Source organism: Nyctereutes procyonoides, unplaced genomic scaffold (genome assembly GCF_905146905.1).
Source record: "Nyctereutes procyonoides isolate TBG_1078 unplaced genomic scaffold, NYPRO_anot_genome, whole genome shotgun sequence".
NCBI classification, from domain to species: Eukaryota; Metazoa; Chordata; class Mammalia; order Carnivora; family Canidae; genus Nyctereutes; species Nyctereutes procyonoides.
Genome location: NW_026575042.1, coordinates 44,326,897 through 44,343,810, shown reverse-complemented (window position 1 = coordinate 44,343,810; position 16,914 = coordinate 44,326,897). Strand labels below are relative to the sequence as shown.

Sequence of the window (16,914 nt, the reverse complement as noted above, 5' to 3'; positions counted from 1 at the left end):
TCTAAGTTAAAATAATTGTTAGGTGAATTGGGGTTTTATTTGCTGAATTGAAGTAATTCTTCTTTGGAGATTTATAGTAGAGAAAGAAAACCTAATTAAATGTTACAAGATGAGGTTTGTACTTCTTCCTCTGTCATTTCTGTCCCACAAGGTAGGAGAGGTATATAATTTAAGACTCTGCTATATTTATGAACTATTGGAGACTCTTTTCTAGGAACTACCCTAACTTCTCTGTTTTATTTAACAACTTGTAGCATTTAGTGAGCTCCTGTGTGTTCAGTTTTTCCCTAAGCTCTTTCCATAGTTTTCTTCATTTAGCCCTCACAAATACTATTCTCACTTTTCTGATGATCAGTTTGAAACACACAGAAATTAAATAACTGAGTAAAGATTGTTCAGCTAATAAATGATGGAGCTAGGATACAGTCTCCCAACATTCTGATTCTTGAGCCTGTGCTTTTAATTTTAAGGCTACCCACCAGAAAATTTTGTCTTTTTTTTTTCTTCCAGATTGCTTTTCTATTCTAAAACATTATACTGGAATGGAACCTCTTTATATGTTATTTGTAAGGAGCAGCTTTGGTTATGTTTCTTTGCCAGTTTGAGCTTCAGGCTGCATGTTATAATGAAATAATGACTCTATTGGAAGCATTGTGAACATAAAAGCCACTGGATGTGAACTCTATTCTTGCCATGTCCAAGGTTATTTGCATCTCTCCTGACCTTTCCTCCTCTAATCTCACTTTTCCTCCTCTAATCTCAGAGGTGGAAGAGGTCCTAGTTTTTGTAAGACCATACCTTAGTCTGTACATTGGATTCCATTTCTTCCCATCTCTGCATTTTATCTGTTGTTTTTCTCTGCCTGGTTATTTAGTCTCTTCCTACTGGCTTTTCCATGAAACATACTCAGACTTTTTTTTTTTTTTTTAAGATTTTATTTATTTATTAGAGACACAGAGAGAGAGATTGAGAGAGAGAGAGGCAGAAACACAGGCAGAGGGAGGAGCAGGCTCCATGCAGGGAGTCTGACATGGGACTCGATCCCGGGTCTCCAGGATTACACCCCGGGCCGAAGGCAGGCGCTAAACCACTGAGCCACCGGGGCTGCCCATACTCAGACCTTTTTTATTTTTTAAATACTTCCTCTTGATTTTGTTTTTAAGTTGTTATTCTTATCCTCTCCTTCACTGTTATACTCCTGGGGTTTAATTTCCACTGTGTGCTTTTATTTACTAATTCCTTAACTTGTAATCTGGCTTCTGCCACTTACTATCTAAATTACTTTGGAAAAGAGTCTTTATTGTCTAATTGTCAAATTCTGTGCCTCTTTACTTTCTTCTTGACTTTTATGTACTCTTGCCTTTATTGATTCTTCTCTTTTTAAGTTTTTGGTATATATGTTTTTTTAAAAATTAAACCCTCTTCTGATTTTTTCTTCTTAGTACCAAAGGAGGTTTAATTCTATATTAATGCTAAATATTAATGCTCTTTTTTTTATTCCAACAAAAGTATTCTGTTTTGAGATGCAATGCATTTTGGGAAGGCCAGTACATGGGTACTAGAAGGACTGTTTCGGAGTGAGGTTTACAAGTATTATCGGGGCTATAAATAGAACTGTGATTCTTTAAGAGCTTGCTTGGGGATATATATTTTAAAAATGGGTGATCAGCATTTCATTATAATTTTGTATTTGGAAAACAAAATTTTTTTTTAATTTTTATTTATTTATGATAGTCACACACACACACACACACACACACACACACACACAGAGAGAGAGAGAGAGAGAGGTAGAGACATAGGCAGAGGGAGAAGCAGGCTCCATGCACCGGGAGCCCGACGTGGGATTCGATCCCGGGTCTCCAGGATCATGCCCTGGGCCAAAGGCAGGCGCCAAACCGCTGCGCCACCCAGGGATCCCCAAAATTTTTGATAATAGAAACTTCGTAGAGCAAGCCCTGGCAGTCTTGCCTAATGAGATTATGGGAAAAACTGATTTTTAAAGGAATGAGGGAGCATATATGGATTGAGCATATATGGATTCCTGGTCAAGAATTAGAATTTTGTGGGGTGCCTCGTGGCTCAGTTGGTTAAGCTTCTGGGTTGAGGTCAGGTCATGATCCTGGAGTTCTGGATTGAGCCCAGTTAAGTCAGATACTTCTGACTGAGCCACCGAGGCGCCCCATTTCTTTCTCATTTTATTTTTTTTATTTATTTATTTATTTTTTTAAATTTATTTATTTATTTATGATAGTCACAGAGAGAGAGGGAGAGGCAGAGACACAGGCAGAGGGAGAAGCAGGCTCCATGCACCGGGAGCCCGACGTGGGATTCGATCCCGGGTCTCCAGGATCGCGCCCTGGGCCAAAGGCAGGCGCCAAACCGCTGCGCCACCCAGGGATCCCTCTTTCTCATTTTATACCCACTTTTCCCTTCTTTTTTTAAAATCCCCCCCCTTTTTAAAAAAACTTCCTTGTGTCTTTAACACAGTTCTTTTTAGGCACTCACTTTAAGTATCAGAAGCTTGTCTACTCCCTTTTTTTTCATATCCCATATTTAATTAGTCCTCAAGTCCCATCAGTCCCCTTTTCTTGGTATCTTTCTTTCATACCTGTCCTTCCCATTCTGATCTTCTGATACTTTAGGGCTTTATCATCTCTCACCTAAGAGATTCTCAGCTTTGTCTCCCTGGTATCCTTTGTTTTTATTTTATTTTTCTTTAAAGATTTTATTTATTTATTCATGAGACACAGAGAGAAGCAGAGACACAGGCAGAGGGAGAAGCAGGCTCCATGCAGGGAGTCCGAGGTGGGACTAGATCCTGGGACTCCAGGACCACATCCTGGGCTGAAGGCAGGTGCTAAATCGCTGAGCCACCCAGGGATCCCCTATCCTTTGTTTTTAAAATATAAAGATTTTATTTATTTATTTGAGAGAGAGCAAGTGCAGAAGCAGGGTGGGAGTGTGTGGGGGAGAGGGCCAGAAAGGGATGGAGGGACAGAGGAAGAAGGAGAAGCAGACTCCTCTGAGCAGGGAGCCAATGCAGGGCTTGATCCCAGGACCCCAGGATCATGAACTGAGCCTGAAGGCAGACACTTAACTCACTGAGCCACTCAGGTGCTCCTCTCTAGTATCTTTTTTTTTTTTTCCAATCTACTCATGATTTGTTTTTTCCTGTTCAAAATCTCTCAGATCTGTTGTTTTCGTGATTAAAAAAAAAAAAAAAACCCACAATGTCATGTGTTTTAAACAGATTGTGTCTTCAGAGAGGGCTGGGACCAGGGTTTTTTTTTGTTTGTTTGTTTGTTTTTTAGCTTTACTACTCTTCTGGTTGATAAAACCTGGCAAAATAGTAGGCTTGTGATAAATGAATGAAAGTGGATACTATGCTTGAATCTCTGCCTACATTCTTGAAAATATTGGTTGCTCTTTTACAGTTTAATTTTTATATGATGAAGTTTATTAACTGGAAACATTATCCTGTTAAAATATTAACATTTTTAAAAATTAATTATAATTTTCAAGGAATTTGGTTGTTTTCCTCCTAAAAATGAAGTGGCTGCTCATTGATAGGGCCAGGGAAAATTTATATAATGTATTATTATTACATATATGTCCATTTTCCTGACAATAAAACAATAATTAGTATTATTACTGTTATTTTAGTTTAGATTGTAGGAAACTTGATTTTCTGTAATTTTATTGGTTTGGCAGTACTTTTTTATATCAAACATGACACTAAAACCATTTATTATTTTAAATATTTCTAGTGTAGTTTTAGTAGTATGACAGTACTTTTTTTATATGAAACATGATACTAATCTATTTATTTTTTTTAATATTTCTAATTTTCTTCTAGGACCAGTTTGGACAACATATAAAATCAGATGTACACTTGAATTTTTATGTTTATTATGGTCCTGATCGTATAAGAGACCCAGCCTTGCTTTCAAAACAGGATATTGTTTTGACTACATACAACATTTTAACTCATGACTATGGAGTAAGTATGCTGAGACTTATATTTCAGAAGTTGAATTTGAGAAATAGGTTTCAGATTTCTAATGTGTTCTAAAATTCAGACTTCATATTCTTTCTGTCTTCCTAAATATTTCTTTCATCACAGTGTTAATCTGAAGCAGAATTAGCTCAGTGTATTGAATCAAAGTCTGAGTAGAGAGCTAGACTATGTAGGATTAAAAGCTAGCCCTGTTTATTTCCTAGCTGTGGTACTTTGAACAACATAGTTCACAGCCTTGATCCTTCAGTTTTCTCATCTGCAAAATAGGAGTAAATAATTCTTTATAAATTTTCGATTATTCAACAACTTAATGTATATAATGATTAAAGCAGTATCTACCACATAGTAAGTCTTGATATTAAAAATTAATAACTTATATTTACAAAATTACATGAAGTACTATTTTAATTCCCTGTGTTTTAATTCACATGAAACATTTATTTCAGACTAAAGGTGATAGTCCATTACATAGCATAAGGTGGCTCAGAGTGATTCTGGATGAAGGACATGCCATCCGAAATCCAAATGCTCAGCAGACAAAAGCTGTACTTGATTTAGAAGCAGAAAGAAGATGGGTATTAACAGGTAAAAGGGTTATACTTATTAAGTAAGTTTAGGTGAGGTAACTTTGTAAACTTCATGTGGGTATAAAGTTTGTTCCATATTTAATCATAGAAGTCATTGAATAAAATATTTTGATTTGTTTTTCATAGTTGCCCATGCTGTGGCAACATTTGAATTCTAGTCTGTTTATGGAACAATCACTAGACTTTTTTTTTAAACTTTGGAGATTCATCAGACACTATTTTTTTTTTTAAGATTTTAAAAATTTATTTGCTTGAAGGATAGAGTGCACAGAGGGAAAGGGAGAAGCAGTTCCCCACTGAGCAAGGAAACCTGATACAAGGCTCAAAGCAGGGCCTGATCCCAGGACTCTTGGATCATAACCTGAGCAGAAGACAGATGCTTAACTAACTGAGCCACCTACGTGTCCCTTGTTAGACACTTTAATTTTCCAACGAGAATCTTGATTTCTGTTTCTCGTCTTGAAGCCAAACCTGTTTCCTAATTGTGATACTTCTAGAATATGAGGAAAAGGATTTATTTTTTTCCTTCTTACTAATACTGCCGATTTATTTATAGATTTTATTTATTTGAGAGAGAGAGTGTGGGTGAGAAGGAGAGCATGAGCAGGGGGCCAGAGGTCGATGGACAAGCAGACTCGGGGCTCGATCCCAGGACCCCAGAATCATGAGCTGAGCCAAAGGCAGATGCTTAATTGAGCCACCCACGCGCCTTGTAATACAACTGACTTAAAATCAAGCTAATGGGGTAGCCTGGGTGGCTCAGTGGTTTAGCGCCGCCTTTGGCCCAGGGTATGATCCTGGAGACCCAGGATTGAGTCCCACATCCAGCTCCCTACATGGAACCTGCTTCTCCCTCTGCCTATGTCTCTGCCTCTCTCTCTCTTTCTCATGAATAAATAAGTAAAACCTTTAAAAAATAAAATAAAAGCAAGCTAATGTTCTTGGATAAGGAAAAGGTTGAATTTACCGGACCTGTGGTCTTTTGCTTTGTTAGTATGGCAAGTGACAGCTAAAAATTAGAGCAAAACTGTACTTTGAGATTACACATGTGTTTAACAAAGGACTGTAGTTACACCTTGATAAATAGTGGGTGTGCCTAGTTCAGAATGCCCATTTTCAACTGTTGTTTCCTCTGATTGGGTCAGATGGATTTTCTGAATGAATACACGATAGGGTTACAACAGTGTTCTGTTATTTTTAGGTACTCCGATTCAGAATTCTTTAAAGGACTTGTGGTCTCTTCTTTCCTTTTTAAAACTTAAACCATTTCTTGATAGAGAATGGTGGCATAGAACAATACAGCGTCCTGTCACAATGGGAGATGAAGGAGGACTTAGGTAAGCAATTTCGTGAAAACTGATTAATATTAGCAACTAATAACTATAAATAGCTTGAACCAGTTGCCCACTTCAGTTACTATATTTTAACTTCAATGTTGGCTTTCTTCTCCCAAAAGTGTTTATAGCTTTAATGCCTTTGACTCTCAAATTCTAGTGATTCTTGTTTGGGGAGAAAAGGATTTCTAACTACCACTAAAACATAATAAGCCTTCCCTTTCTTTGATTTTAGTCAAACTGAAAGGAAAGGGAGAGCTTTATGGTCTCTGTTGCTCTTGCCCCTGAAATCACCATTAATTGATGAAACAATGACAGAAAAAAACTATATGCTCTGAGGATACAAATATGCATTAAATTTTCACAACTTACCTTATATCACTTTATATAGTGGTAATTGAACAGTATGACATACACTGCTATCAGCAAGAGTTAAAGAAAATGGTTTCTCATGAAGATCGATAAAATTCAACTTGGTCATAGCCATTTCACAAGGTACTAGGCTAATATGTGATTTAACGTTTTTGCCTAGAACAGTGATTTTTGGAGTTTGGTACCCATTAGCAGGTTGTGAAATCATAATAAAGATGGTAGGTAGCATTACAAAAGGAAATGAAATAGTAGATTTAAGAAAATAGAGTGCATCACACATAGTATTGTTTTGTGAAAGGTTTCTGTTACACGTCTATGTGTTTATGTGTATATTATATATATATGTTTGTTGGATGGAGTAAAATGTGTTTCTTACTGTGGTTATAGTGGAGGAGGTTCAACAGCCACCAGCCTCATCTGCAAAACTGCTTGATTCTCAGAACCAATTATGTAAATTCTAATTTAAGAAATTGTATTTATATTTCAGTGTCGGGAAAAACCTTAATTGATGTGCCTTTTTTTTTTTTTTTAATACTGAGAAGGGAGTGTAAAGGTTGTAGAACCTAGAAGGTATTTCTCCCTCTTTTGAGTTGTTACATCATGTTTTAATCTTTTTGCCATTGTTACGTTGTAAAAATTACTGATTTTTGTACCTTGATTTTCATATTCCTGAAAAACCTTTTCGAAGGTAAAATCTTTCCTCATAGTTTTATGATTTTTAGTATAATATAATGCCTTCTACTTTGTGTTGGTACTTAAGAGTGTGAATGTTGAATATTGGATGATGTCGTTGACAGAAGAAGTAAAGGTAGTGACTAGAAGAACAAAAATGGGGAGAAGTAAGAAAAATACAGGATAAAAGAAGATTAAACTGTGACAGGTATTGAATTGAGGTCAAGGAATTCATTATTGTAACTATTGATAGAATTTATGTCTGATTATCAGTTTGGGTAAGACTCAAAAGATTTTTTTTTTTAAAAAACCTTTACTTAGGTTCTTAAATAGTAATATATTAAAATATTCTTTTTTGTCTTTGTTGAATCAACTTATATAGAAGTAAAAAGTTATGTAATTATTTGTATTATTTTGACTTAGGCGTTTGCAATCCCTGATTAAAAATATTACTCTTAGAAGAACAAAGACAAGCAAAATTAAAGGCAAACCTGTTTTGGAGTTACCAGAACGTAAAGTATTTATTCAGCACATTACACTTTCAGATGAAGAGAGAAAAATTTATCAGTCTGTGAAAAATGAAGGCAGAGCTACTATTGGAAGGTATGGAAAAAAGAAAGCCATTTTAGAAAATAATTTTTATTTTCTTTCCTATTTAACTGAATAATATTTCTTAGAAATGTTAGTAAAGTCTGAAGTATAAAGTTAATTTGCTTCTTTATTTAAATTCCTTTTTTACAAATTCGTATTTGAAGTAAATGAAATAGTATTATAATTTACCAAGTTAGTCCTTAAGTTAGGAAAAAATGAAAAGTATATGTGAAATGGCAAGTTCTGAGTACTAGTCAGAAGACTTTGCTCACTTCTATTCCTGGCTCTCTGTCATGGAAATTGATAAAAACATTGAGAGAAGTATACATATAAAGAGATAATAAACCTATTTAAGGACCAAAACCTTGGAAATGTTCACATTTAAGAAATAGGAAAGAGAAGTTATTGTAGAAGATTCTGTCAAGGGCAGAATTATGAAAAAAAGTAAAGAAAACTGTTGGAGAATCCCATGGAAGACCGCATAGTCAAGAAAGAGGTAATGGTCGGTAGTGTCATATAATGCAGACTTAGAAAAGCTGTTTAATTTGGTGATTCAGACGTTACTGGTGTAAACTCTTAACATAGTTTCACCAGGATAGTGAAGCGTGTACCAAATTGTAGGAATAAGGGAATTCTAAGGAAGTAGTAGCAGTAGGTAGGGTTAGGCCATTTTTCATGAAGTTTGTAAGAGGAAGATGGAAGTAAGACTGGTACATAGGATTGATAGTTGGTTGCTCTGTCAAGTTTTTGCATTTTATTTGGGTTAACTGCCTTGAGAAGAGAACATGGAAGAGACTATAGGTAGAGAAGAAAATAAAGCAAATTGATGAAGAAAAATGAAGCCTAGTAAGGGATAAAGAGTATTATCAGTGAAATAAGAGACAAGAGTATCTGCAGAGAAAGGTGGTGGGAAGTTGAGGAAGATAGCAGGATTTACAGCCATTATAATAAGTTGTAAGTTCTTAGAGTGGTAGATAGGCTTCACATAGTGTTGGATATATATAGAAGTCAATATGACTTACCAAACAACATGTGAAATCTGGGAATAGGAACTGATAAAGTAGGGTTATAAAGGGATCGGGGTTGGTAGAAAGTGAGAAATTCTAGTTCAAGCAAGGACATGTTTGATGTGAGTGCCCATGGAACCAGAATGAGTAGGAAACAAGTGAAAGCAGAAGAGGGTTGAGAAAATAAATTCAAGTTCAAATTTAAGAACTTCCATTGAATTTCAAAGCAGGTTTAACAGCAATTAGAGAGATTGAAAAAGATTTTTCTAACTAAGCAAGTTATTTCAGAGTTCAGAATCTTACAGTGGTGATTGAAAGTTCCTTTATTCATTCTTTCAACCAAAATTTAGTATGTGCCTGTGTAACACATACTGAGATACAGCATAATAGACCAAAATCTCCACCCTCCAGGAGTTTATACTTTAATGCAGGGAAGAGACAATTTTTAAAAATTAAATTTTATGGAAAAATTTAAAGCAGAGAAAGGGGATAGGGAGTGCTGACACAGTTTTTAATAGGGTATTCACGGAAGACCTTTCTGAGAAGGTTTCTGTGGGAAAAGATCTAAAAGGTAAAAGACATTGGAGTTGGGAGACATTTCAGGCAGAGAGAACAACAACTTAAAGGCTCGAGGTTGAGAGTATATTTGGTGAGTTTGAAGAGCAACAAAGAGGTAAGTGTGTCTGGATAATATGAGCAAGATGTCATGATGATGTCAGAGATTGGAGTGGGAGTACACGATGGTTTCATAAGACAGTCCGCATATTTCAAGGACTTTGGCTTTTATATTCTATTAGATTAGAAAACCTTGAAGGGTTTTGACCTAGGAAAGTGATGTAATCTTAATATTTTAAAACGATCACTGGCTGCTGTGTTAATAAGATTTAGAGTCTAGGAGTAAGGGCATAAATAAAGAGAACAGTGGGCAGTGATCAAACTAAGAGATGATGGTGGTTTTACTACTGTAGTAGTAGTGATGAAGGGTGTAAAAAATGGCTGGATTCTGTTATAGTTTGAAGGCAAAGCCAGAAGAGCTTGCTAATTGATATGGTGTATGAGGAGTGATAGAGGAGTCAAAGATAACACCAGGTTTTTCTTCATTATTATTTTTTTTAAGATTTTATTTATTTATTCATGAGAGACCCAGAGAGAGGCAGAGACCCAGGCAGAGGGAGAAGCAGGCTCCGTGCAGGGAGCCCGATGCATGACTCGATTCCAGGACTCCGGGCTCTGAGCTGAAGGCGGCTCTAAACCGCTGAGCCACCCAGGGCTCCCCAGCACCAGGTTTTTCACATGAGTATGACTAGAAGGTTGGAATTACCATTTGTAGAAATAGGACTAAGAAAGGAACAGTTTTTTCAGGGAAGAACAGAAGCTCGGTTTTGGGCCCATTGATTGTATGATGCCTCTGAGATTTCTAAGTGGAGATGTCTTGTAGTCAGATATGAGATTAGAGTTTATGGGAATGTTCTTGATGTATATTTGAAAGTCACCTACGTGTAGATGGCAATTAAAGCACAAGACTAGATGAGATCACCAAGAGTGAGTGATGTTAGAGAAGAGGTCTAGTGAGACTCTAGAGAGTGGCTAGTGAGGTTGGAGGAGGCTTCTACTCTAATTGTCTGGTACTCAAAAGAGATTTGTTTTTTTTTGTTTGTTTTTTTTTTTAATTTTATAAATTAATTTTTATTGGTGTTCAATTTACCAACATACAGAATAACACCCAGTGCTCATCCGTCAAGTGTACCCCTCAGTGCCCGTCACCCATTCACCTCCACCCCCCGCCCTCCTCCCCCTCCACCACCCCTAGTTCATTTCCTAGAGTTAGAAGTCTTTATGTTCTGTCTCCCTTTCTGATATTTCTCACACATTTCTTCTCCCTTCCCTTATATTCCCTTTCACTATTATTCATATTCCCCAAATGAATGAGAACATACACTGTTTGTCCTTCTCAAAAGAGATTTGTTAAATGGAAATGCTGACTACTAGTGTAGTAAGTGACCGTGTCAGGGAATAGACTGTGAAGGTTAATCTGTTTGGAAAGATTAAAGGAATAACTTTATTGAATCCTTAGAAAATATATAGGTTATTTTTAAAGTATTCTTTTTAATATATAATACATTTAGCAACATTTATTGAGCACATACTAGGTGTTTTGCATTCATCTAAGTGCTTTATATGTTTTTGGTTTTTTTCTTTTTTTAAGATTTTATTTAGTTAGTGAAACATGGAGCTGGATCTCAGGACCCTGAGGTGATGACCTGAGCCTAAGCCAAGAGTTGCACGCCTGACTAAGCTACCCATACTAAGCTAACCTAACTGCTTTATATGTATTAATTAACAATAATCTAACTTAGTATAATAATTACCTACCAACATTTTTTAGGTGAAGAATCTGAGGCACAGAACAGTTAAGTAACTTATACTATGTCACACAGCAAGTGAATGACAGAGCTGGTATTTAAATTCAGGCAGTTTGGTTCTAGAGCTTGTAAGTTCAACTTCATATTCTCTCTTCTTTGTATTGTTGAATATTTATGTATTTAGATTTTTAATAAAATTTATTTATTCATGAGACACACAGAGAGAGAGGCAGAGACACAGGCAGAGGGAGAAGCAGGCTCCCTGCAGGGAGCCCGATGCAGGACTCGATCCTGGGACTCCAGAATCACGCCCTTGGGCGAAGGCAGGCGCTAAACCACTGAGCCCCCCAGGGATCCCCATATTATTGAATATTTAGAAGTAATTGTTGACATAGTACTACAATTACTAATAGCAGATATATATACATCTAGATAGATATAAATATTACTTACCATAGCCCAGGCACTATTCTAAATGTTTTCCATGTTTTTTTTTTTTTTTTTTAAGATTTTACTTATTCATTCATAGAGACACAGGGGTGGGGGGGCAGAGACACAGGCAGAGGGAGAAGCAGGCTCCATGCAGAGAGCCCGATGTGGGACTCGATCCCGGGTCTCCAGGATCATGCCCTGGGCTGCAGGCGGCGCCAAACCGCTGCGCCACCGGGGCTGCCCTGTTTTCCATGTGTTAATAACTTTTTTTTTAATATGACAGTCCTGTGAGGTATATGTTACTACCATGCCACTGTTAAAGCTGAAGAAGTTGAGTACACGAGTTAGGAAACCTACCCAAAGTTTCACAGTTAAATTGGCAAAGCCAGGTTTTGAACTCAGTCTAGCTCTAGAGTCTGTGCTCCTAATCATTAAGCTGTACTTTTTCTATTGCCTTAATGTACTTAAATAATGTGATAGACGTATATGATTTTTGGATCACCCATTCTTCCTTCAGAAGCCTGTATTGTCATTATTCTGCTGTACTTTCTATTGAATATTTCTATTGAAAACATGATTTTATTTTATGTTTTTCTTTAAAGTCTAACAATTTGACCAATACCTCTCTCTGTTGATTTCTTTCTGGAACATTGTGGTACCATTGAAATCTGTGGATTCTGCTTTTTTTTTCTCTCTCTCTCTCTTTCCTGTAAAGTTTTTTTAAATGTTGTTTTCTCTTTCATTATTTTATCTTTATGTGTTGGATGTTCTTTGTTTTCCATGGGTATCGTTTTATGCTAATTTTTTACATCTTTTTGTTTTACTTTTTATCTCTTCTGTTTCCCACATTCTTTCCTATGTTTTTCCACAGTGGTTTGTCTCTTTTATGCTGATTTCAGTGTCACTTTGATTTCTCTAATGGTTCACTCTTCTTCTTCACACTCCTGAGCTGTAGATGTAGCACCTCATTTTTCATCTGTTATTTTGCCATGATAGTAAATCATGGCATTATCCTTGCTCATAATTTTTATTTGTTCTTTGGCAATATTTTTTTGGTGAGTTTTCTTTCATTGCCATTTTTTCCTTCTTTGATCTTTGCTGATTATTATATTTGAATGCCTTGAGTTCTTTCTGGCCTAGCTATTTGCAAAAAGTTAATATGAAGGGGGAAGAGGAGGCATAGCTGTGGCCCAGACTAATAGGAAATATCCTATTTAATTATGACTCAGGGTTATATCTGAGTTTTTTTTTAGGTATTATTTGTGTTTATACAACAAAGGTCAGAAGCTGTAGGGTTCCTTATAATGTGGAATCTTGTGCCCATAATCTTTCCTGAAAACATAGTAGGTCTGTTGTGTTTTCTTAGCTTGCCTTCTCTTCTTGGTGTAAAACTTATCCTTGCAAGTTCAGACCACAGCCGGGCACTCTGTTTTTGTCAAATTTTGCACATGAAAGATGATGATTTTTCCCTCAGGGCATGCCATCTATTTTGAAGAATTGTGCTTTAGCAGGTCTGTTTGAGATCTGCAGTCGTCTCTCTCAGCATCTCCCTATCTGACTTCTATTGCAATTGGTAACCATTTCTCATGTATTTTGCTTTATTGTTGCAAATCTCTTGTGGTTCCATTAAAGGTAGTTGGGCTTTTCTGTTCTCCGTTGTTTTGAAGTCATTTCCAGAGAAGAACAATGCCATTTTTATTCCACTGTTTTAGAATAGGGAATAATATTGTTTAGAGGCCTTCATAATATTTAACATTTTTTTTTACTTCTAGGTATTTTAATGAAGGGACTGTCCTTGCACACTATGCAGATGTCCTGGGGCTTTTGCTTAGACTGCGGCAGATTTGTTGTCATACTCACCTTCTTACAAATGCAGTGTCTTCCAGTGGTCCCTCAGGTAAGTAGATATGGCTTGTTTACACTGTTATATTTGTTAGGGATTTTTAAATCAGAATGAGAAATTTTCTTATGCCCTAAATATAGTGTCTTATTTGTTAAATGGACGTTGTTTTTGGAATAGGACACAACTGGAACATACCCACAAATTCTTACCAATGAAATGGAATAATAATGATGTCTTCCAGGATTTCCAGTGATAGATACTCTTAGATTGCCATTTTGAATTGGCTCTGCCTTTTATTCTGTGGTAGTATGTGCAGATTCTAATGATGCTTTTGTGTAAGGTATATATTATATGGGTTAGCTACTATTTTAGCTTCTGAATTTTAAATTTAAACTATGTTTTTTTCCTGAGATAGTAAAAGCCTAAATAAAGACTATAAACTATAAAAACTTTTTCCTATATAAGGAAGATTAGCTTGTCTAGTCATATTACAAATAGTGCTGTGAAATTAATTTTTCAGCCTTTTCTCTAGGAAATGATACACCTGAAGAACTACGAAAGAAGTTAATAAGGAAGATGAAGTTAATTCTGAGCTCAGGTTCTGATGAAGAATGTGCAATTTGCTTGGATTCTTTAACGGTTCCTGTCATAACACATTGTGCACATGTCTTTTGTAAACCCTGTATTTGCCAAGTCATTCAGAATGAGCAGGTTAGTTTTATCCTAGGTACAGATTCAGTGTTTGGGTACACTGGTCAGTCTTGAGTGTAATGAAAACCTAAGTCCAACAGACTATAAGGAGTTTTGCACTTGGATTCACTAGTGCACCTTTTATGGTTAATTATGTCAGTGATATATTTCTTTTAATTAAGTCCTTTTAAACATAAAAAGACGGGATGCCTGGGTGGCTCAGCAGTTGAGCATCTGCCTTCAGCTCAGGGAATGGTCCTGGAGTTCTGGGATCGAGTCCCACATCAGGCTGCCCTCCAGGAGCCTGCTTCTTCCTGCTTATGTCTCTTGTCTCTCTTTGTGTCCCTCATGAAAAAATAAATCTTTAAAAAAAACAAAACCATAAAAGACACTATACTTTTGGAGGCATGTTCATAGGCAATATCCTAGTTCTATTGTTAAGATCATTGCTGTCCAATAAATAGATCAGTAATGTGAGACACAAAGGTAATTTTAAATTTTCTAGTAGACAGGTGCCTGGGTGGCTCGGGTTGAACACGTCTGCCTTTGGCTCAGGGCCTAATCCCGGGGTTCAGGATCGAGTCCTGCAGTGGGCTCCCGCAGGGAGCCTGCTTCTCCTCCCTCTGCCTGTGTCTCTGCCTCTCTCTGTTCCTCTCATGAATAAATAAATAAAATCTTAAATAAATTTTCTAGCAGAAACAGATGAAGTTAATATTTTTATTTATCCAAAATATCTAAAATATAAAAATTTGAGATACTTAACATGATTTTTTAACTTAAGTGTTTAGAGTCTGGTGGTATTATACATTTCTAGCATGTCTGAGTGTGGCTTTTTGCTACATGTGTTTTATTGGCTATTGGATAAGGTAGGTCTGGATTCTAATTTATGGTAGAGTTTTTTGGAATGGAATAATGTTTAAGCAATTTTTCAGCTGAGGGTAGAGTTTTTAAAAACATTTTCATTGGTATACATATAGAAAAAACATCATGATTGTACAGTTGATTATGAAGTAAACATATCCACATAACTACTACTTTTGTCTCCTTGTGTCCCCGTCTAGTCAGTTACCTTATCCCTAAAGGTGACCTTACTATATTGACTTTTAACAGCTTCAGTTTCAGAATTTTTTTTTATTACAATGTTATTTGGTGTATAGTTATTTAGGAGATATTTTATTAGTATGTCTTGGTACAAATGGACACAACAAATACTGCTTTGAATGAGCCTGATAGGATTTAACAGGTCTAGACCAGCTTTATAAGCTATTAAGAAGGACATTTTTCCCTTCTAAAGACAGTTCCAAGTAGTGTGCTGTGTTGTAGTTAGGTTTAAGATACTGTTATTCATGGTTTCTTTACTGGTCTGCAAATAGTACAGTTAACCCTGAACAATGCAGGGAGGGGTTAGGGATGCTGACTGCCTGTGTAGTTGAAATCTGTGTATCACTTTTAACTTCTAAAACTTTACTAATACTGATCGCCTACTGTGGACTGGAAGTTTTACTGATAACATAAACAGTTAACACATATTTTTATGTTATATATGTGGTATTCTTTTTAAAGTTTTTATTTATTTAAGTAATCTCTACATGCAATGTGGGGCTTACACTCCGTGACCTCGAGATCAAGAACTGCATGTCCTCCAACTAAGCCAGCCTGCCATCCCTATATATGGTATTCTTACAATAAAGTAAACTGGAGAAAACACTAAAATCATAAGAGAAAATCCATTTATTTTACTGTGCTGTATTTATTGAAAAAAATTTTCATATAAGTGGACCTCTGCAGTTCAAACCCATGTTTAAGGGTAAATTATTTTATAATACTTGTTTTGGACTCCTACTGTTTGTCAAGATGACATACCATAAGTTATGCTCCCTTTTTTACCCAGTCCCACTTAACACATAAGAATATTACATCTGCTTGGAGTTCAGTGTGTACAGATTTATTTCAAATGAATGAATCTAATAAAAAAGTCTAATGTTAGCTATTAAGGATATAGAATTTACCATACTTTTAAAAAATTGTAGGGAAGTTTATATTTGTTTCTTGGATAAACTTATATCTTATTTTTTCTTATATAGCCACATGCTAAATGTCCTTTATGCAGAAATGATATACATGGAGACAATTTATTAGAATGTCCTCCGGAAGAACTGGCATGTGACACTGAGAAAAAGTCTAATACAGAATGGACATCCAGTTCAAAGGTAATACACATGGGCAATATTTGGAGTATTTATTTTATATAAGGATACCACGTCTTAAAATAATTCTGCTTATAATCCTATCATTTGAATATTATACTCGGTTGGTGTTAACATTTTTATTGATAGTGGTGGATTTAAGAGGCAAGGAACTTCAGTTTGAGTGTATTCTTTCCGTCTTAATTTCTAAAAACATTAGTTGTCTTTTACTTTTGCATTTTAGGGAAATAATGGGGCAGGACCATTCTTTTCTAATAAAAAAAAAGTTATATGTATTTTGCCCATTCAAAATGGAATCTAATGGGTGTCCTGATGTTTTTTTTTTCAGATTAATGCTCTAATGCATGCACTGATTGACTTAAGAAAGAAGAACCCCAACATAAAAAGTTTAGTTGTTTCTCAGTTTACAACATTCCTATCTTTAATAGAAACACCGCTCAGGTAAATTCAGTATTGATTCTCAATGTGAGTAAAAAGATTTTATGTAAGTGTTTTGATTTGGAGAGCAAAAAATAATGTTCTACCAGTTCTATTCATTTCATCTGTCTAAAGTGGTAGTCACAATAAAGAATATTTCCTGGGAGCATAGAATTTTAAGGATTAAGTCCTGTATTAGAAAAAAAACTGACTTCAGAACGTGACATGGTAGTAGATGGTTAGCAAATATTTGAATAAATATTCAGTAATGAGTTGAATAAATGAGTGGAAGGATTAGTTTGAATGAAGAAATGTGTAATTACTTAACATTTTAAAAATTGTATGTAAAGTGTTACTTGTCTCTTTTGTCCCTCCATT

The 16,914-nt window shown here is 35.8% G+C and overlaps 1 protein-coding gene across 8 annotated transcripts in view; it reads left to right on the top strand.

The window, feature by feature from the left end:
- The window catches only part of HLTF (helicase like transcription factor), a 51,330-nt gene that overhangs the window by 27,512 nt on the left and 6,904 nt on the right, over positions 1 to 16,914 (top strand). For 6 of the 8 annotated variants that reach the window (XM_055321172.1, XM_055321171.1, XM_055321169.1 and 3 more), the window contains exons 15-22: positions 3,860 to 4,003; positions 4,468 to 4,606; positions 5,810 to 5,945; positions 7,410 to 7,589; positions 13,152 to 13,276; positions 13,743 to 13,933; positions 15,997 to 16,122; positions 16,448 to 16,560. In XM_055321172.1, coding sequence (XP_055177147.1) covers positions 3,860 to 4,003; positions 4,468 to 4,606; positions 5,810 to 5,945; positions 7,410 to 7,589; positions 13,152 to 13,276; positions 13,743 to 13,933; positions 15,997 to 16,122; positions 16,448 to 16,560 — 1,154 coding nt within the window. The remainder of the gene's footprint in view (positions 1 to 3,859; positions 4,004 to 4,467; positions 4,607 to 5,809; positions 5,946 to 7,409; positions 7,590 to 13,151; positions 13,277 to 13,742; positions 13,934 to 15,996; positions 16,123 to 16,447; positions 16,561 to 16,914) is intronic. The other 2 variants (XM_055321174.1, XM_055321173.1) reach the window with 1 other exon arrangement.